We start from the raw sequence: 22135 nt of genomic DNA on the forward strand, positions 1-22135 counted from the left end.
TGGAGATTCATATTGATAGAGCATCTCAATTTAGATTCGATTCAGCATGTAGGGTGGGCCTTAGAGAGTGACAGGTTAATCCAAAATACCCAATACTCTTAACCAGCAATCACACACGTGGGTAACCAGTTGGCCAATCCCTTGCCTGGGGAAGTAATAACCTGTCTGAGGAAAGTAGAGTTGCTTTTCTGAGAGTGTCCTGGTATTTTAAAAAGTCACCCAGAGATGTGAGCCTCCTGGTGCCTGCACTGCAGCCTGTCCTTGGTGTGAGCCAGCCCTGGAGAGCTGCACTAGTGCTGAACCCTGCCCTGGCTGGCAAGCTCCACACAGCTGCTTGCTCACGTCGTCGGGGTACCTCAGCTGTCAGTAAAGTTACTGACAAATGTTTTGTCAAATGAATGGTTGTACTGAAAAGGTTACATATAATTAAGCACAAATGAAGACATGAGTGAAGTGTAAATGGTGTAATCCTTCGATTATGCATGAAAGAGTCATTTGAAGCTGTGCTAGTGCTGTCTTGTGAACGCGTGCCAGGATACTGTACTCATGTAATCCTCTCATTGCTGGTGCCCAGCTGACCAAGTGTCTGGGACCGATGAGTCTGAGGTGTGTTTTGTCAGAAACACGAACCATCTGCTTTTGGGGCTTGTTTACTGCTGAAGCTCTCTTGGCCAGCTGTACCTAGCCCTTTTTGTTTCATGTTTCAAATGAAATGCTTTGGATGAATTTTGTACCTATGGGGTTACACTTGGTTTTTTGTTAGCTCTTTGAACATGTCATATATTAGTGTACATGTACCACAGAGTTACTAATGGGTTTGGATAAAAAAGCTGTGCTTGTGCTTAAGACAGAAGATAGTGAATCACAGTGAATTCTTGTTGTGGAATGTGACTTAGGAGATCCTGATTTTGTAGGTTATAATCAAAATATTTGTGGTGACTGCTGCAGTTAGTGGCATTGAAAAATATCACAAAGGTTGTAATTTAGTAATTTTACTGTACTGAGAACAGCTGAGCATGCAGCAGATAATCACAATGAGTGCATGGAACTGTTGTGCCCTGGGGCATATCTGGAGGAAAATATGATCAACAGATCCTTCTCATTTTTTAAATACAGTTTTTGACATGAAATTGTTTCATTTATGTGGTACCTATTAAATTTACCTGTCTTGGGGCAACATGTAGGCCCCTTCCAAAGGGATATAAAGAGCAAACCAGGTATCGGCATTGCTGTTGGTGGCTGCCAGTTGTACGAGCAGGATGAGATTGGGGTTTTGCAAGACTGTTAATGCTTCATGTCGTGTTCTTGGTAGAGGCATGGATCTGAGCTGACAGCCTGCCACTGGAGAGGTAGCTGGCAGATACAATTTGAACAACAACAACATGTGGAGGTAGGAAAGTAGAGATCAAAACCTGTTTTATGCCTCCAAATAATTACTGATCTTCTTATGGAAGATGGCTGTTGGAAGATTTTTGTACACAAAAAGATACTGGAAGATTTTGATTGTTTGGTTTTTTTTTAATAGAACATTAGTGGAGAGACTGTGCATCTACAGCACTTAAAAAGTTCAGGGCTAAAAGATATTAAATGATTACCTGCTATTTATTGCTTTCAGCTGTGCTTTTTCTACTGCTCTTTGTGTATGGTCCTTAAAACCTTACGCTTGATTTAAATACATCTTCAAAAAAAAAAAAAAAGTCCTCTTAGTCCAAATGTTAACCATTGGAATGCTGACCTCTGAGTGGGATCAGGAAGATCAATGCTACTCAGGCGTTACTGTCTTTCATTTTCATCTGACTGGCTTCAGCTTCCATACAGCAGTTTTGTTAGAGCTTTTGTTGGTAGGTTGGGATCCTTTGATGCCTGGAATATTTTCACTGTGTGGTATATGTGCAGTGTGGTGGAGTATCCTTCTTTATTTTGTAAAGATAAATACATTAAATGAGCTATTTCAAGCCTTATGAAAATACCATGGAATTAACTTCTGTGGCTTTTCCAGAATTTTCAGTATTGTTCTTCAAATATGTCTTTTAGAGCTTTAAATAGCATCCCTTTATAAGTTTTGTGGAATGTTGGAATAAAATAGTTTCACTGCTGTTTAGTTTTTACCTTGAAAGGCTACCCTTTGGTCACAGTGACAGCTGGATGTGCAAGCTGGATTGTCTGCCTGCTTTTGTTCTTGAATTCTTTTGTGGTTATCACCTTTCCATGTTCAGTCCTTCGTTGCCTAGATCTGGGCATGGATAAAGTTTGCATTTCATAACATTAAGAAGGGTTTTCTTTGAAGGGGCTGTAGCACAGCAAGTAAGCTGGAAGCCTTTTTGATGCAACTGTTATTTATAACCTGTTCCTATTTACAGCTGCCAGCTGCTGGCAGGCAGTGGTGTTCCAATACTATATATAATATTGAAGGGTTTTATAAGGCCTAATATTGATTGTTTTGAAGGTCTGAAAGAGTCATTGTGGTTAGGTAACTTTGTTCAGCAGTCACTACTAAACTGTGATATGATAGAGATATTTATGTGTGGGAGTATTGTGTAATACTAGACTGTGGTGCATTTCGTATACAGAATTATCTGTATCAGTCACTTTTACAGGCTGTTTGTTCAATAAAGGAATACTTAATTTCTGAGTGTAATTGAGATTTTATATATATTCTGAATTCAGTATTCTAGTATAGTTACAGTACAAATTCCATAAATTGCTGTAGATGATCAAACTGGATCACCAAGGTATTTTTTTTTCTTCCTCATAAAGCCTAAGCACTGAAAATTCTGCCTTCAGTAGGTGGTTTGGCTGGCCACTCTTGCCTGTAAGCATAGCCTAGTAGTTTACAAGTGAGCATCCTTCAGCTGATGGAATTGCTTGAGTTTGGTTTCCCAAAACAGCCAAAAATTTCTCAATCTGTATTCCATTTGTCTGTGGACTGATCAGAGGAGCTGTGCAGTCGTCTGTCTTGGGATGCTGGGAAGGGGAGATGTTTCCCTGCACATGTGCATGTCTGCATGCTTGAGCTTTTTTTTATTTCCTGAAGCTGGTATGGCATGTAAGGACACAGCTGAATGTCTTGGGTGATAGAGAGAGGACAAGAACTCCTCATCTGCATGAAGCAGTAAACAATGCCAGTGGGTTTGTTTATTTCTTTTTAGCAAAAAGCAGAAGCAATGGAGAATGCTGCCTGATAGAAATTGAGGGCTTGGGAAGCTTCTTTCTGGAAGGACAAAAAGATAGGATTTGTAGCTCTTGAAGATCTAAGAATGAATGGGACATGTTTTTCTTCTAGCAACTGGTAGAAATTGTTGAAATGCCTGCTTTAGAGTAGATTAAAACTAATAAGGAGACACCTGAAAATCTGAGATTAAACTTCGATTAAAATGGACATGAATTTGATAGCATTCCTTCTCTGGAATGGAAGAACTGACAGCCGGTGATTTTAAAATAGCATAACTTCTACAAGCCGAGAAAACAGGTTGGTAGGGTCTCTCCTAAGATATAAGGAGGAGTATAAGATGATCTGTCAGTTTGAGAAAGAGCAATTCTGATGCAGACAAAAGATAGGAGAGCGGTAGAGCAGTGTTACGAAGTCCAGAAATACTGTTGATTAAAAAACATCATATGAAAGCTGGAAGCAAGGACATCTGTCTTAGGTTGCAGTACAAATAACAGCCAAGGTGAGAAGTCATGGGATAGAAAAGCAGATAAAAAGATGTTGAGATAGTTTAAAGTAATTGGGGAGAATGCAGAAGTGAAACATTTACTTGATGAAAATAAGTACATAATGATAAAGACTGTTGAATTCGTCTTTGCTTTGGTCTTCAGAAAAAGATGAATTGTATCCAGAAACATAAAGGAAATCACAACTCTTCCCTGACCCAAATTTTAGATCAGCTGCAATATGTCTAGATCCTCTTGGCCTGGTGGGTTCCAGCAGAAGTAAATCGGTTCTGTGTGTTGTGAGTAGCTGAACACTTTCTTCTGCAAATGTGTGCGGCCTGGTGCAGCACAGCTGGTGCTTACGGGTTTCATGGAAATAATGGATGGCCCCAGTATTGTGGAAGTGGGAAAAAACACTGTTTGTCTTTCAGGGGAGAGGAAGAGGAGGAGATTAGAGTTAAGTCAGGTTGACTGAAGTAACTGAAAAAGTGATGGAGCTGATAATGAAGTAATACATAGATAAGCACCAAGAGATAATAAGGTAGTAAAGAGACAAAAGATTGTGTTGGCCTGGTCTAATTTCCAAGTTAATTTGGTGTGTGCTAAGGCAATAGCAGTAGGTGCTGTATCTGGCTTTTTTTGAAGTTTTGGCACAGCCCCATGTGACATTCTTAATTAAAAACAAATAAACAAAAACCCCCTCAAGGTGAGGTTGTTGTATCATAGCTGTTCAGTGTTATGGTAGGTTGACCCCATCCAGTAGCTGGGTGCTTGCTCCCCTCCTTCCACCCCTCACTGGCATGGGGAGAGAATAGGGAGGGCAGAAATGAGAGAATTTACGGATTAAGAACAAGACAGTTTAAGAAGTAAAGCAAAGAGGAAGAGAAACAAGTGATGCACGGGCAGTCACTCACCACCCCTAGGGGCAGAGCTGTGCTCAGCCAGGCACTGTGAGATGGACATCTTGGGTGACAAAGCCAGCCAGTTTGTTACTGCTGGGCATGGCATCATGTCATATAGAACAGCCCTTTGTCCAGCTCAGGTCAGCTCTCCTGGCTCTGTCCCCATCCAGCCTGTTACCCACCCCCAATCCTACTTGCTGGGATAGGGACTGAGTGCAGGAGAAAGAGAGAAACCCTTCATGCTATGCAGGGCCTGTTCAGCCATAGCCCAAACACGGCTGTGTCACCGGCGCTTCGAGTTACAGCTCCAAGGCACAGCCCCCTCTGGGGCACTGTGAGGAGAACTGGCTCCAGCAGCCAGCTCAGTACAAATGTTTATGAAGAACAATTAATAAGTATGTTGCACTAGCAGTCATTGATCTTCACAGGACTGTGTTGTGAAGAGTGAATGGTATGTCTCCAGTCCTCCATAACTCAAATCAGTATAAGCCATCATAATAATCCATCAATATAATCCATCATCATCATCCATCATAGGCATAGATTTAAGGGATTGTTTTATCTAATTCCACAGTTACTGTATTAGAACAGCTTTTCTTGTTGCCAGCTATGCTTAATATAATGGCCTTTTTTAAAAGCCACCTTTTTCTCAAAACTGCTGAAGTATTTTAGAGGCTACTACTTACCCTTTAAAAAGTACATTTGTTTTTTTGTGTTTTTTCTGGAGTCAGTTAAATGTAATTTTTATTTTTGGAAATGTTAGGTTGAAAGGATGAATTAGAGCACTGAACTGTGACTCTTGAGGCATAGTTCTCCTTTTTCTGATGCTTTTTGTGTTATAAGAGGCTATTTTATTGGCTCCTGTTTCCTTTAAACCTTTCTATGTAAATGTGACATTCTCTTACATTTCTTTGTTCTGTTTAAATTATTTTCTGTTAGTTTGTAGTCAATATAAAAAAAGTGACACAGTATTATAAATACTTTCACTGACTTAATTCATTAAAATAGGCTTGTGCAAATTACAATTGGTGTTTTTCAGAATTAGGTTTAAGACTGTGAATCGACAAGCAGAATTTTTTTGCTAAAAATAATCTACATTTTAACTGCTACTTGTTTGTTTTAGTCCTTGTTTATGCTTTTCTGCAAGATTTTTATAGACTGCAAAAATACCTTTCGACTGATAACTAGCAATGACATAGAGGAATCCTCTAATCTTTTTTGTAATGTGGTTTGTTAATTATCAAAAGTGTTTTGAAACAAGATGTTTAACAGTCTAATGCGTTTCACCTCGGTGAGACTAAAGGGAAACTGGAGCATGTGGTATTGGCAGTATTTTTATGTAATTGGTTTTAACTGTGTGAGTCTTTGCTCATGAACGTTAATTTTATTTATGCTGGGGATTTGGAATAGCTTTTCCTTTGGCAGGTTTACAGGAACTAAAGGATAAAGCAGGGACTTGTATTTTTCTGGAATGGTTAGAGAGAATTATGGAAGTTTTTCATAAAGGTTAGGAAGGAAGTTGCCAAAGTTGTGAGAGCTTAGGGAGAGTGTTAAAAATTTGGAACATCTAATTATAATCTTCAATGTGAAACAGATTTTTACCTCTTATGGAAGGAAAAGGTGATTATAAGACCCAAGAAGCAAAACTCAGTCTTTTCTGGTCAGTTTATTGTAACAGAAGCTGATCAGAGCAACAAAAGGGGAATAAGGTTTCTTTGGTTCGGTGCTTTAAGCCTCATCTACATCTAAAAAACCAAGTTTTAGATTTGTTTTAAAATTTTGAGTCTCACCAGAGCAAAACGTGAGATTTGTTTTGTCCAGGATCTCCTGTTTGAAAGCCACAGAGCCCCTTGGCAGTGGAGGCCAGGGCTGCTGTGCACCTCTGACCTGCTCTGACTGGCTGCTCCCTGCTTAGGGCTCAGGAGTGCTGGTGGAAGAGGAGCTGATATAGTCTGAAGAGACACGTTGTTTTGGTTTTGTCTGTTTTAGAAGCCCCTTGTGCCTGGCTAGGGAAGGAGTCTGGTTTGCAGAGATAGTTCTAAGATCAAGAACCTGATCAGGGCCGTGGTTTCTCCTGAGAACGTTTTGGCTCTTTGCCTGTCATTTTCTGTGGGGAGTGCCTATGATACAGCAAGACAAAGCTTTGTGCTAAAATGATTCACCTGACTATCAGCCTACTCCCAAATTGCTCAAAGGAAAGACAGCCTTGGGTCTATATGTCTAAAAATAATACAGCCTGTGAGTAATGGGTTGAGTGCCTCTGCGTTAAACTTTATAGGTACTTTTGGTTACTGTGTTGTCTCTTGGCAAATGCATTAAAATACTCCAAAAATTATTTCGTTAGAAATGAGTGGTAAGCAGCTAAACATTAGTTTTAGATCAGGGAAGCTTATGTTGAAAATTCACGCTTTTAATTTGGGTTGTTCTGTTTAACAGTACATGGTGCTAGTTTACAGCTTTGACAAGTGGTTTTCTGATAATCCATTCCTCTTGAGTGGGACAGACGTGTCTTCACTTGGGTCTTTTCTGTGGCAGGAAGGCTGTGGCTTTAGGAGTTAAGATTAATGATTGCAGTTTATTGTGCATCTGTTAATTCCTCCTGTTGTTCCTGTTCAGCAGTAAGTTAAGCTGCTTTCCAGCACAGTCAATTTCATTCAGAGCACCATTTACTTGAAACAGGCTTACTGGAGTTCACAAGTCATATATTGTTGTTATTGTTATTTATTATTAAATTAGTGTATAGCTAATGTGATAGTAAATGTAATGATTCACTCCATGTTGAGCTGTCCTGCTGTGCTAAGGACAGCTAGCTGACATTTTTTCTTTACCTGCATTTATATGAAAACATGAAATGACTTTTTCTCGATGCCAGTGGTATTCCTTAACATGGGCATAGTAATTAATACACATAAGATATAAACCAGCTCACTCTTAGGGGTTTTGGAAGTAAGTGGAGATAAGTATGTTTTTCTGTATATAAATTCAAGAGTAGTTGTATTTATTTTTTAACTTCTTAAGTTCAAAAGTCTAGACCTTGATTATGAATGAGATTTGGTCTGGTCATTCAGATAACAGGGTATAGGCTAATGTATTCTCCTGATGAATGCTGTACTGAAATTTTCCTTTAGAGCAGAAAGCAAGCATTGCAGTTGCCCTGCCAGTCAAAGCTTGAATGTGTCATTAGTTGAATTGCATAAATTGGAAATGGTTTATTAAGTTCAACTGTTTCAGTACTTCAGCCCTTGTTTTATCCATATGCTGTGACACGTGACTGTTGGAAAGTTTTAACTGGAAGGGTAAATAACATGAGCTCCCTAGTTTGGATTGCATTTAGCAATGGAATGGCACAGAGTGCAAATCAATGGCCATACAGTGGTAACAACTGAGTTCTCATCTGTGAACATAAACCATGTAGATTGAGAAGACTCAAGCACCCCTATCAATGTGCTTTCCCTTAGGCTGAAAAGGCCCAGCTAATCATGGGAATTGGGCTGAAGAAGATAAACAAGTATTTGGGAAAGATTACTTGCAGACTTCAGTTCCTCTGGCTTTAGGCTGGTTTTCTGGCAGTAGTTGTTTGACACAACTTAATTGACTTCATAAAAGTGATATGTTTATTATAGTTCAGTAATATGCAAAAAATATTTTTTGTTTTTAAATCTTCACGTTTCATTTTTTGAAACTTCAGAATTTCTCTGGTTTCCTTACTGACATAGAACCAGTCTCTTAACGTGCCAGTCATATGTGCCAAGTGAAGCATGCCCATAAAACAGGACACTTTCATGAAACAATTGCAAGGGTTGGTGGAATTAGCCTTAGAGAGCAGTAATGGAACTTGGTCTGAAGCTTAGTCCTGATGTGTCTAAAAAGAGGCTGAATACCTGAGGAAGTGTGGTTTGGATTCTTAAATTTCAGATCCTCCGTCTGCAGGCTGCCTATGTCGGAACAGCTGTGCAGGCTGTGGTTGCTATTCTGTAGCACAGCGTGGCAGGCCCAGTTTCAAAATACAGGTTTCTAGGATGCAGTCTGTGGTAGGGAGTGAGGGTCAACAAGAGTCAACATCTCCTGTTACATTGTGTGTGCTTTTTCCACTTGCTTCATCATCTTCATTGGGGTTTACAAAGCCCTGTCTGGTACCAAGCAAACAAACCCTGTATACTTTTTGTGGGATTGGTGTTTTTAGTGCTTGGTGAGATAAATATCTAAAGAGTATGCTGAAAATATAATCATTCCCATTGGGGAATAGGAATGATTTTGGACTTGGGCTTGTTTTGCTGAGTTTTGTTTTGTAGTCACATTTCTTGGGACTGTGCAAACATAACTTGTTTATCTTTTATTAAATAGCCCATGCTCCTCAAATGGTGTGTAATCGTTGAAATTCAACTGTTCTTAAGTTCTGCTTTCCTACATTCAGCAGCAAGTTATTAGTTTTAGCTTTTGCTCAGTCTGCTCTGATGCACTGATCTTTTTGCATATTCTTTTGAAGATTTCTTCATCCTTCTGCTTCACTTTGTTTTGTTTGCCTATACAGGAGCTATGAAACATTCTGGAAGCTCAAGAGAAGACAGTATATGTGGTTGATCACTCCTGTTTTCCTGTGTTTCTTCCTTTGTTTTGCCCTATCTAAAAGCAACAGTAGTAGTTTCTGATCTTGTTTTTGTGGAATTCTAGATAAAGTCCCTTGTCTCTGGTAGACAGCATGTGGGACTTTGAGTCTTAAAGTAGTACAGTGTCTGTCTCTGGTGTTCGATACGTAGTTATTGGAGAGAACTAGGCCTCTGCCTGCAGTGAAAAGACTGAAAAGAACACTTTGTCTCTTCTTTTCCTGCCTCCTCTGACAGACGAGTGTCAATATTCAGAAACTACTGATGCTTTTATGATGTGACCTTGGCAGTCCAGTGACAACCTGGGGATGTGACAACTGTATTAGGTTTGTGAGCTAGGTGACTTTGATCATCATTGTGAAGGACTGTTGCTGGAGTCTGTTCTCAAACAGGTATTCATGAATGTGGGAAATTGGCAGCTGAACTGAGAACACTGGAACCAGAGTTTATGATCTCATGCTGCATTTCTGCCCTCTTCTGCAGCAAAATGGAGGTTTGTGTGGAGCCTTCTGTATGGAACGAATCCTTTTGTAAAGTGAATCTTGGACAGTACAGTATTGCTCTGTCAGTTTGTAGAATTTGCCAGAACTGGATCAGGGCCTGCTGCATGTGTGTGAAAAGTCTCTGCATTGTTTGTGCCTCTTGTTGCAGGACCCAGAACAAAAGTTTGGTTTAAGTGCAGCTTTGCAAGAGTTGTCTAATTTGTTTTCCGTTTCTTAGCACTGTGGAGTAAAAGGTAAAAGTAGAAAGAGAAGAGATGAGTGAATGTTAGAGAAGAGTTGAATCCAGAGAGGAGAAAAGAGAGTAGTAGAGAAAACTGAGAGTAGAACTCTGTTTCCTGAGTTTCCTCTGAATGGAAGATCCACCAGTGGTAACATTGATGTATAACCCTGAAACATTCCACTTTTAATCTTTTCCCTTCTGATGGCATTACATTTAGAAGTTCTAATGCATTTCAAGTCTGCTTTTGTGACCTGTGCTGCCTCAAAGGTTCTGGGTCATGTTTTATTAACATGTTTTTCTTAAATTTTTTTCTCCCTCTGATACCTGTCTAGTTGAATAATTGGCATGACTCATTTTTGGTGGAAACATGTAACACTTTTTCATATCTGGAAAAATTGATTTAATATTAAATGTCGTATTCTGGGTGAGCTTTTTCTGAAATTTTAATGTGTTACTCTTATTTAAATAAGTCTACTTATATTTTCAACTTAAACTTGTGCAGTGGCAGTCACATCATTCTTCAGGTGTATCATATTTCACTGCATAAGCAAATCCACCAACATTGACTCTCGTGAACAGTGACCATTCCAAATGCAGCAGTGTTTGTACAGGTACCATTCCTACTGTATTTTTACAAACCCTGTGTCTGTCATGCATAAGGCTGACATTGAAGGTTGTCCATAGAATATTCTTCACTGACCTTGCTTTGATGTAAAGTCCAGAAGATTGCTGCTTAGATTTTTGTTTTACTGATGTATTTTCTTATTTTTGTGGTGTTGAAGACTGTTGAAGACTGTTGTCAGTCCATTACACTGACTTGTTCTTAAGTGAAAGAGTCTCGAGATTGGCATTGCAGTCTCTCTTTGGTGTTAGTTTTGAGCTGAAGATTTGAAAGTGGCGGAGAGGCGGCTACGAATAAGTTTTTCTAGGTGACTTCTGTATAGGGTGACTGATGAGCCCAGACAGGTAAGATTGTTCAGAAGATTGAAGGTGGTAGAACATTTATTAAACAGTTTCTTTTTTTAAACCTCTGGTGACACTTGACATTTCTTTCAGTTTTTGTGTTAGCTATGCGTTCAGTAGTAATAACTTGAGGATTCATTCCTTCATAAATACCTTGCTTTTCATTGTCTCTTTTCTGTGAAAGTAGCTATTATTGTATAACTTTATGCAGTCTGTGCTGTGTTTTTGCTAACTCTGACTTGCTTCGGAGTTCTCACTTTTTGCTTGTTTCCCTGTGCAAAATTGCACTGCTTTCTCTTTGTGGGTTTCATATTGACAAAATATGAAGTGATCAGTTTCTTCCTCTTGGGTCATGAGAGAATTAGGGCTGCAAAGAATGTTAGGCAGTGTTCAGTTTAACCTCATTTCAGAGACTGAATCAACTAGCTTAATGTAATTTTGGCAGATTTTTTTTTTTTGAAAGAGATGTAAAAGAGATGCCTAAATCAGATCAGGTTGCTCTCTTTTACAGTGTTTACCATGAAGAAGTTTCTGCATATTAAGACTTGAGTCTTCTGCAGTTTGAGTCTAATGCTTGTTTGGTTCTTGAAGGACAAGCTTACTGGTGCCTCCTCTGTAGTGAACTGTTGAGGCCTTGGAGAACATTGCTGTGTTCTTTATCTATTTCTTCTTAGGTAAATCCATCAGATTCACTCATTCCTCTGTCACAGACTGTTTTATTATTGTTATCTTGATTTCTGTTGCATCCGTCTATGTTTTTAGAAGATGCTCAGAAATTCATGTAATTTACCAGTAGAGTGGGAAATTTTATGCATGCTTTTCCTTTATCCTGTTGGGTCAAATTCTGGGTTAAGTTGCAGGCATTGTAGCTATGATTTTGGAGTTTTTTTAGTCACCTTGAAGGTGTAACTTCATTATGAGTAAAAATCTGTAGATAATCTAGCCTCTTGACCCTGAATTGACACCATCTCTTAGAAAACGTAATTACTTTACAGGGTTATTTTCTACCAGGAAGAATAGTATGGGATTGCTTTGTTCCCTGCAGTAGAGCAGACCTGTAACAAAGAGGTTTTATCTCTCTGGTTTGTTCTTTTTGTAGCCTTAATGTGATACTTATTGAAAGAAACTTGTTTCAGTGCCTGACTTAAGAATTTGGTCTGCACAATTATTCCACTTAAAGCCACAAAACTGCATTATTGTTCAATTGCAATCAAATCTTGCTGTTTTACAGACAGTGGGAAACAAATGGTGGTGGTGTGTGCAAAATTCTGAACCCTATATATCATGAGATGCTTTCCTTGCTTTCTTTTCTTCTTGGCTTTGTGGATAAGAAATGTTTCACTTTGAGTTTTCTAGTATTTCCATTTTCAGATTTTTAAAAGCATACTTTTAAAGAGTTTCAAGTTTTTGGAAATAAAACTAAATACAGCCATTGATGCCTAGTGCAGTGTAGTTTCCACTAGGGCATAGGATGACTATTCATTCTTCCATTTGAATTCGTGCAATGGGAAGCATATATTTGTATTCTTGAGTAATGTATTGAGGATTGCAGTGTAAATCAAGGAGGGATTATTCATAAATTTAACTTTCGCTTTGACCCTGAGAGTGTGATTTCAAATTCTCTTCAAATGAAACTGATAGATTTGGACTGATTTTAGCCTCTGGTGTTTAAAACAAAAGCCTGATTCTGGCAATGTGTATTGACCCAGCTGGAGTCAGAACAAAATCAAGAAAGATTGCTGTATATTTTGAAAAATAGATGGAATGACTAGATCAAAATTAAAGCCAGCCTTTGAAAAAAAATTAAATGTGACTGTAGGCTAAACCTGCAGAAGTCTCATTGCAGCTTATTAGAATGCTGTTTCTGGAAATATGTTTAGAACTTACTTTATCATACGTGCGACTGTCATGTAATTTATGATCAATTATATTTAAAAAATACCTAACATACAGAGTAAGGGGGTTTTTTACTTAGTCTGATGTCCCTTCTTTTGATGGATGTGGTTGTACAGGTGTTGCTGTGAGGAACAGCAGCCAAGGAGCAGTGTTAGGACACAGTTTGCTTTTGCTTTGAAAGCTGGAGAGTATCTAATTACTTCTGATCTAGTGGGTACCATTCTCTCTTGCATGCTGCCTGGCAGGCAGGTAACTGACCTGATGCTAAGTGCTGAAACAGCTCTGTGGAGGCTCTCAGATAAACTGACTGCAGCTGAGCAGCTGATACAAGGACCATGTGCCCCAAACCAAACAGATGAGCTGAACTTAAGCTGAAGCAAGCCTGTAAGCTGGGAAGGCTTAAACCAGAGCTTCCTTTCCTTTTCCTGCACTGAGCATGCAAAGGGACCCCAAAGGGCTCTGTACCTAAAATGTAACTGTACAACAGGGCAAGGCAGCTCCTTAAAGAGACGGTTTAGAGCTGCTGGAGTGAGACATGTTGAATAGAGATATGCCCTTGCCTGTGGGAGCAGAGGAAGTGGGTCTTTTCAGCCAGTTCTGCTTTCCTGTAGCAGCTTTTGTTGTTTGCCTTGCACAAATCCATGGGCTATGGGTTCTTGTTCATAATTTTCTTATTTTCTGTATGGGCTGTCTTTCATTTTGCTTTTTATTGCCTAGAGAATAACTGGACTTGCTCTTAGTCACTCTTGGGAAGAAGCAGTTGTTGTCTTTGTTCTGAGGGGTTTTCCAGCTCAGAAGGTACAGGCTGAGCTAAGCCAGGGAGTCTTTCCTGCTGTTCAGCCTCGTGTCTCTCCTCTGTTGTAGGTGAATTGGTATCTGACTTACTTGAAAAATTGAACTCTGAAATCGTTACTGTGCTTCACAGAAAACAATGTAATGTCTTGTTTCCTTTGTCTTAATTTTGACAGGATGCATGTATTTGTAATTGAGATGTGCAAATGTGAGCAAGTAAAGTAGGTCCAAATGTTTGCTGGAAGAACTGTAATGGAATTGATGGCACTATCAGAATTTAATGACCCCCAGGTTGATACCTAAATGAGCAAGAAAAAAGGGAAATGCTAATCCTTCCTGCATATTCCCCAAGATAATGTCAGGGTTTGGGAACTAATCCATCAGTGTGTGTTACCTATGCAAAGAAGGTGAAAACTCTGTGATTATAATGGGACTGTCTTTAAAAGTATCTCCTTGATTGTGCTGGTTGCACTGTACTTGAATCTTTCAAATTGCAAATCTCAGTGATTATGGACCTAGCAGTGCTTTTAACACTTTCTGGTTTGCTTGAACATAATTTGTGGCTCTTACATTATGCCTTCACTCAGAAATTTTGTGGATGGTTGAACTGGTTATCATCACAAAAGAACATTTGCTGTCTTTCTAGATGAAAGCAGAATACTGGCTGTTCATTACAAGTAAAACATGGACTTCTTAAAAAATTTAACTTACCTGGACTCTTTAGAAATTAGTTATGATAGGGACTTTACCCACTTGTTAAATGACGCGAAATACAAAAAACTATGTTAAGTAAGGTCTGATCTTCTATCTAAACTACTTGGGCAAGTGTCTTAATATCTTGTGCTTTTAAATATTTGTAGTTAAAATTTTATAGGTATCTTTAGTAGCTACTTTAGCTTAAGATTGCTCTTAGCCATGTCAGTCTTTCGATTTGTATAGGCTGGCTTCAGAGAATGAAGACTGTTACAACTAGGTCTGCAGGAAGGTATTGTTATTTTGCTGGATCCATTTATTTGCTTTCTAACTGTATGATCGGGGGGGTTTTAATGTTTTATTTTCAAAATACTAGCCTAGATAAAAATCTGTTTTAAAAATGAAAGTTAAAGATAATCTTAGCTGAGGCCTTTCCAAATGGGAATGTGGTGATAAGCACTGGACTTTCCTTCCAGGTCTCTAGTGAGAATCTTATAGGCCAATCCCAGGAGGGATGACAGCCCGTGCTGGTCTCACCAGGTGCTCCTCAAATATTAAAGTACTTAAGTTTGAACAACTTGTGACATGAAACATCAGCAAACTGTTGTCACAGTTTCATCCTTTTGTTTTCACTCCTTACCCTCTGTTATGTGTGCAGCGTTTACTTTTTAAAAGCTCATTAGTATAAAAGTTGTACTGATAAAAGCTAGTATTTTGGCGTCATATTTCCAAGTAATATCAAGTATTTGGTATTTGATGAATTTTATTTCTATGATGAGAGATTTATGCGAGAGAAAATGAGATTATGTGAAATGTGCAAGAATGTCAGACAAAAAGGGTTAAGCTCTAGGAAGGCAAAAGTTTAAAATGTGTCTCGTGAGAGGAAAGTGAAGATGGGTACTGAAATCGCTTTAAAACCTTTTATTTTCACAACTTTTTTTTTTTTTTTTTTAAACTTCTAACATTAGGAGGTCTAAAATTTGATCTGCTGCAATGGGCATCTGTTTTTCCTTCCTACTGACAGGTCGTGACAATGCCTGCGAGAAGACTTCATACATGTTCCTGCGGAAGGAGCTGCCTGTTCGACTGGCAAACACCATGAGGGAAGTGAATTTGCTGCCTGATAATTTACTGAACAGGCCTTCGGTTGGGCTGGTGCAGAGTTGGTAAGTTTAAAAAAAAGTGGATTGAAAAGTTATTGCAAAACTAATACTGTATGTGTTGTTTTGCTCGCAACAAAGAATTTTTGAATTTTTCTGAATCGGTTGGTTTTCTGCCTTGAATTGTTTATAGTATGTCGTGTCAAATGAGGTTTCATTTTTTTCTGTCTGATGTTGAGTATATACCCTAATCTGGATCCTAGCTAAGGATTTATAAGTTACTCTTGTGAGTTAGTAAAAACATACTGTTGTCTCCCAGGTAATTAAAATGCATCTGTAACTTCCAAGAGCAAGCTTTTTTAACATTCCTTACTGTATTGCACTCATGGCTTCTTGAAATAGCTGTTCTTTCTCTGTATTCTTCCTTCATCAAAAATATTGAGAGAAAATTAAAACCTCATCTATTTTTCTCACTGCTAAATCTTTAAAAACATAACCTGGTATTCAGTAGAAGTTATGGAATGGGTCAAAAATCTGGTGTCATCCAGTAAACTACAATCTCCATTGTAATAACCAGCGTGGATCCAAAGTGATTCAAGGTCCTGTCATCTTTTCCACAGTAATTAATTTCTAGCCTAATTGCATGTTCGGTGAGATTTAGAGACTGCTGCCTTGGATGTATTAAGCACTAAAAAATTGTTGTTCATGGGGTATTTATTGTCCATTTACCAGTTAATACTTTTCCAAAGACTTTTTGTAAAAATATCTTTGTAGTATGCAACAGAAGTCCCTTTATGAGTAGCAGCTTATTTTACTGTAAAAGCAGCTAATGTTGTAGGCTTGTGTTAAGTTCAGTCATAGCATTAAGCCAAGAGCTTCTGTGCTGACTGTACATTGACTGGGTGTCATATTTACCAAGCTTCAGACTTAGAAAATATAAATTAGGATGTGTGGTATTGTGTTTGTCTTTGCAAGGTTAACACTGGATGTCTTGATGACCACTTCAAGTATAGTGATGAAGTGCTTCAAGTGAGTGTAAATGCTGTGGAGCCACACAATCACTTTGTGGTTAAGTGGCGGCTTGCAAGGTTTGAAGGCTTGTCTGTCTGATGTCACAGGAAGTTGTTATGCACATAGAAAAGAGTAGATAATATGCAGGCCTTTTAGGTGTTTCTAATCTGGTTGACTTGTGGAGCTGTCTTTAATGAAACGTGGACAAATAGATTAATGGAAGAAAGGAAGTAATTTTTCTGTAGTGACAGCAGCATAATACTTCTAGTCCAAATGTCTGTGCTGTGGCTTGTGCTTCTGCCCTACCAACACAGAACTAAACAACATTTGGATCCCTCTGGCAAAGGAACTGAGCGGGTGTTCAGAGTGGAGGGACCCTTCAGAATTTTTGTTGAAGATGTTTGAGGACTCACGTGATGCTTTCTATGGTCACAATAGATACTACTGATTAAAAAGGGAAAAAAATCCCCGAACTGCAAATGAAAAAAGCAGTATCAAGTGTTATATGACAATATGATTTGCACTATCACACCTGTAGACCAATAGTTATCTGCTGAATGGGCTAAAATACCAAACTGTAATGTGGTGAAGAAGGTGGAGTGGACATCAAGCCCAGAGATGGAAGCTTGAAATCAGAATGTTTTCTGTAATTTTCTTCACAGTTAACTAACAGTTTTTGTGGAAAGGAGTATTTTTGTTGAGATTGTGTGAGAATATTTTTATAATCTTATGTCAAAGATAACAGTAATTGTAGCATTTTTTTCCTGTGATATTATAGGTGTTGAATTTAAAGAGCTTAGTTTTTGTTTTCTGCTCGGAGGTTTTTAATTGCTTATCAAACCTCTAGTTTGTAAGTCCTGATGATGAACCTTGGGGAAAATTTACTTCTAAATTTATCTTCTAAAAAGACCAAAACAAAGATTTTATTAACTTCAGTGTGAATGACCTTGAGTATTATGCAGCTATGCTGATAGCACATTTTGAAACATATTTATAGTTTCTTAATCTAAAGTTTAGAGATACCTAGAGTGAGATTCCTGAATTTACATAGTAGAATAAATAAATATAAGTTAAGCTGTTCAGCTGTTTTGTGAGCTTGTAAAATGAAAAAGCTCTTCTTGATGCACTTCAAAACTACGCTATAGGTTGAGAAAGCTTGGCAGTTCATTAATATGGAAACAAAAATCTGTTGCTACAAGAGAGCAAGACATTTAATGCATTATTCACTTTAATATATTTATTTGCTAATTTTCAGTAATTTATATAGTCACAAGCATGTTTGTTTTATTTTTGCTACCGTTTTACACTAGAAAACTTATTTTTTTATGTAATTTTGGTGAGACTCCAAATAGCTGGAGCTTTAACATTTGAGTTCCCAATCTATTCCTTAATGCCAGCATGCTGAAAAAGAAAACAAAAAGGTCCTAATCTTTAAGATGGGTTTTACTAGACTTTTAAATTGAAATGGCTCTGTAAATAGAGGAATAAGAAATCAACCCTGCCTACACTACAGCATGGATCCTTTCCTATCAATCCTCTGTGCTTCCAGTCATCAAACATTCTGGATTTTGTCTGTTTTCTTGCCCTTTATGGCTCCCTTGGGAGGCAGCTTCATTTTGTCACTCCCTGCTGCAGGCAAGACCTGTTCTTTCCTTCTCCAATCCATCTCCATGGCCATGCTGGAGGCACTTTGCTTCCTGTGCTTCGATGCCTATCAGATTTTACAACTGAGTGCTTGATTGCTCTTGGGAAAGGTGCTCTGTTGGTTTTTTCTCTTTCCTTTCTGGGCTCCTCAGCCTGATGTGTGCAGCACTGAGGGAGAGACAAGACCACTGTCCTTCCTTTTTACTGCTCAGCTACACCTTCCTGAATAAATCTGGCACTGCCCAGAGAGTGAACTCTGAACAAACCAAAAAGAATAGTTCTGCATTTCAGTAAAGGTAAAACATCAGGTCTGTCCCAGTTCAAGTTCATAGCTTAGTTTTTGTGTATCATTTGCATGGAGTAGGGAAGGAATAAAGTGAATCAAGACAGTAACGCTGTCTTGTTATTATGTTTTGGCTGTGAGCTGCAATGGTTCCAAACAGCAGACAGAGCAACAATCAGTGCCTTGTGTTCAGCTTTTCAAAATTAATGGGGAACTTGCTTGATCCAAAGAAGTGGACCTTTTTTAGGCCAGCTTTGAGAAGGCACTATAGCTAAAGCGCAGGTAGGATACAGTACATATGGCAGAATTGTATAATAAAGGATATGGTCACTAATGTGATGAGGGAAAATAGTTACAATAAAACCTTACAATGGATAAGGTTAGAGCTTATAAAATACCTAAAGTAAGTGTGAGGTTTGCACAGTATGTTAGTTATATATAAAATTCACATTTTATTTAGCCCTGGACAAATTTCTCTATTTTTCTTTAGTGCTTTTCCTTGGAATATGCTATAAATTTCTCTCTTGGGAAAGACCCATTAAAGAAATACATACAGTTTGGGGATTAATAATTGGTTTTTTCTCTATTTTCTACATTGAGACTATGCTATCAAGATTGTGTTACCATGGAGATTTGTTTTATCTTTTTAGTGCTTTGGTATTAGAATGATTGTAAAGGAAAATTTTGGTGAAATACACATCAGGGAAAAAGCAGAAGTATCTTGTATGAATTAAAAAAGAAAAGAAAACCCAGAGTTGACATTATGGGCTTTTGCAGTGCTTTCATGTATGCAATGTGCCATTCTAAAATTATTGCGTTTGGCAGACTAACAAGAATTCAATCTACGTGGCAGTAATTAACAGAAGAACAAGGCAGAAGGGTGCTTGAAACCAAAGAGCTTGACCAATTGTAGTGTATTCTGATAAAAAATTGAAAACCAGAAAGACAATATGTTTGAAGGGCATAGGCTTTGATTTCTGGTTTTGGTGACTCACCAAATACCGCAAAATATAACTGACATTGTCTTTTTCTCATATATGCTGGATTTTTTTTTTTTTTTTTTTTTTTGGTGGATTTGTATTCTGTATAGTTGTATTGATTTATTAATGACACAGCAAGTCATGCATTATTCTGGTACTTCTGTCTTTTGTTCTTTCTGGCTTGTAATTGTGTATGAATTATGTTTAGACATCACAAGGTCTTGCTTTTCATTGCTTGATAAATCCTGTAGTTACCACCTTCATTTATCCCTCTCTGCAGCTACAATTCAAATCAAAAGAAAATGCAAGGGAGTAGATGGATTGTATGAAAAGGGAATGACTTTTTCACACACGCTTTTATAGGAATGTATTACTGACTGCTCCCCTGTCATCAGAGTGTAATGGCGGTGGTCATTAAGACCAGAGTTATGAATATAATTTTAAATATGTTTTCTCTTAATTTCTTTAATTTTGAGCTGTTTGGTAGAGAGGAAGTGGGGTACGGGGTGGAGGGGGTGCTGACTTTGGTGTACAAACTGGAAATCACACCTGCATAAAAGAAAAAGATGTACCAGCATTTGCAGCTCCGAGTTTCTATTGAGAGACTTAAGACACAGCGTCTCTTACAACATCCAGACTGGCTAATGTACAGTGGTAGACACTGAGCAGTGGGTTAGGGTTGTTTGACATAAGGTGACTTTTTTCTAGCTTGTCACAGGCTTGGAAGAAATTTGGGTAACTTAGATTTGAAGTTAACCTTTAAGCTGGTCCCTCTAACTTGCTAGATACAGTGCTTTTACTAATGAACTTGATTTCTGAATTTCTTTAGAATCAGAAAGACACATCTAAAAATTGTTGATAACTCTAAAGGAAAAGCATTGCCATTTTCCATAATTTCTCCAGTAATGGCAGGCAACCAGTCAAATCCACACAGTACAAAAATCAGGTATCAGCTACCTTCAGTACCAGCAGCATTCACTGCTGTTTTATCCTCGTGTCTGTACAGGATTGCTGATGCTTGACATTTATGGTAGGAGGTCTGCATTAAAACCAGCCAGTTGTGTTGCTTCTCAAGTGTGGTGGTGTCATTCAGAAACAGGACTTTCATAATATTATATGATGACAGGTGGGGGTTGAAGAACACACTTCAGAGTGAGTATGGTCATGATTTGTTAATTGTTGCATGGGAATCAGCCGAGTTCAGAGTGATGGTTGTTAACTGGTGCCATCTCTTAGCAGCATAAAATAGTATCTTTTAAAATAAGCAATATTAGAGGTATCAGCTATATGCCCTACTTGTAAGTGACAAATATTTGGGGGGATTCCTGTAATGGTTCCTGATGTTTGCAGGAGGGCACAAAGGCACGGAGGGACAGGAGCTGGTGTTCCTGTGCTGACCATGTTGAAAATGTCAGTCTCCCTGAGGAGTGTCACAGTGACCTGTGGCTGCAGCTTGAAATGGGGGTGGAGTAAGCGGTATGTGGTTCTGAAGGGAGTCACATACACAGCGGTGCTGAATTAAGCTTCACTGTAGCTTGAAGATGCAGGGTGGAGTTTCATAGCCTCATTAAGCTGGTCTTAACATGGAACTGCTGCCCAAAGAGCTTATGCATAGGTGATTTTGTTGAGCTGACCTAATCTACTGGGTTGCTGCTACTCAGAAGGAAAGGCTTGGTAATTTGTTTTGGTTTTTCCTTGTGTAGGCTCTGTGGTTGTCTTTTCTTGTGTGCTAGCTTTAGCTGTTTAGACCTTTCAGTGAGTTGTTTTCCTGTGCAAGAAAGGTTTGTTTTTTTTAATCAATCTGTTTCACCATTGCAGGGAGTTGGAGCTGGTGACACAAACATCTGATTAGTGTTGATATTAGATCGTAAGTGGCAGTGCTTTACCTGAAGGGAGGGTAATGTCGAAACCCTCCCTTTTAAGTGTGTTATTGATACTGCGTGTGATTGATACCTTTTGTGATTTACTTCAGGAAATAGGTCCTGGTTCTGTAGTCTTTAAAGCTCCATCTGTACTGCTAATGCACGTACTCCGGGAGTGATACCTGGTCCTGGGGCCCAGTGCTGTGAGGTGGCAGAATTTATACTGGTGTTAGGCCAGTGTCCTACAGAGCAGGCTGGCCACGTTCATGTTGAGGGGTTCAGATTTGGGTCCTCTGTGGTACCTCTGGGACTCTAAGCCTCAGTTAATCTCATGTGACCCAAATGTCTGAGCAGGAGAGAGCTGTGTTGTGTAAGAGAGGTTTTTACAAAACTGACGGCTGTGTCGCATGGCCCGAGGTACAAAGGAGCTGTGGAAGTGTGTGAATGGGTGTGCTCTTCTGGAGTACTCTGGGAGGACCAGCTTGGTGCAGTCCTGTTAGTGTGCCTTTTGGGGAGTGTTCCCTGAGCTTCATTTTGAAGGAAAAGTTGGATTGCTCTCTGAGGAACATGGGAACAAGCTAACATCTGTACAGAGTCGATGAGCGGAAAAATCAAGATCCAGGGAGAAACTACCTAAATTACAGACCTACCTGTGGAGAGGTTTTGCTCCTGTTAACTTCAGTTTGATTTATATAGCAATTTTCCTGAATTGCAGACTGTAAGGTCATAAGTAATACTTCTTAACTCAATATAATATATTGTGGTTGCTTTCTTTCCCTTTGTTGCAGCATCCCACTTACTTCTAGCCTTTGCAGAGAACTGTGTACTATGCATCTATTATCCTATGTGACCTTGTAGTGTTAAAATTAAATAAACTGAAAAGTATTTCAGGTTTAAGTATTTTAATTCTCTCTTTCTAATTTTGGTTATTTCAGGTACATGCAGAGTTTCCTTGAGCTTTTAGAGTATGAAAATAAAAGTCCTGAGGATCCTCATGTTCTGGATGAGTGAGTAATTGATATAACAGT

The 22135-nt window shown here is 38.7% G+C and overlaps 1 protein-coding gene across 4 annotated transcripts in view; it reads left to right on the forward strand.

Moving 5' to 3' along the window:
- Positions 1-22135, forward strand: part of PDK3 (pyruvate dehydrogenase kinase 3) — a 55228-nt gene that overhangs the window by 3764 nt on the left and 29329 nt on the right. For all 4 annotated transcript variants that reach the window (XR_014226297.1, XM_082278608.1, XM_082278606.1 and 1 more), the window contains exons 2-3: positions 15252-15393; positions 22043-22114. Coding sequence is in view for 3 of the 4 variants with exons in the window: in XM_082278608.1 (XP_082134734.1) it covers positions 15252-15393; positions 22043-22114 (214 nt within the window). In the remaining variant the exon portion in view is untranslated. The remainder of the gene's footprint in view (positions 1-15251; positions 15394-22042; positions 22115-22135) is intronic.

This window comes from Coloeus monedula, assembly GCF_965178545.1.
Source record: "Coloeus monedula genome assembly, chromosome: 3".
In the NCBI taxonomy this organism is placed as follows: Eukaryota; Metazoa; Chordata; class Aves; order Passeriformes; family Corvidae; genus Coloeus; species Coloeus monedula.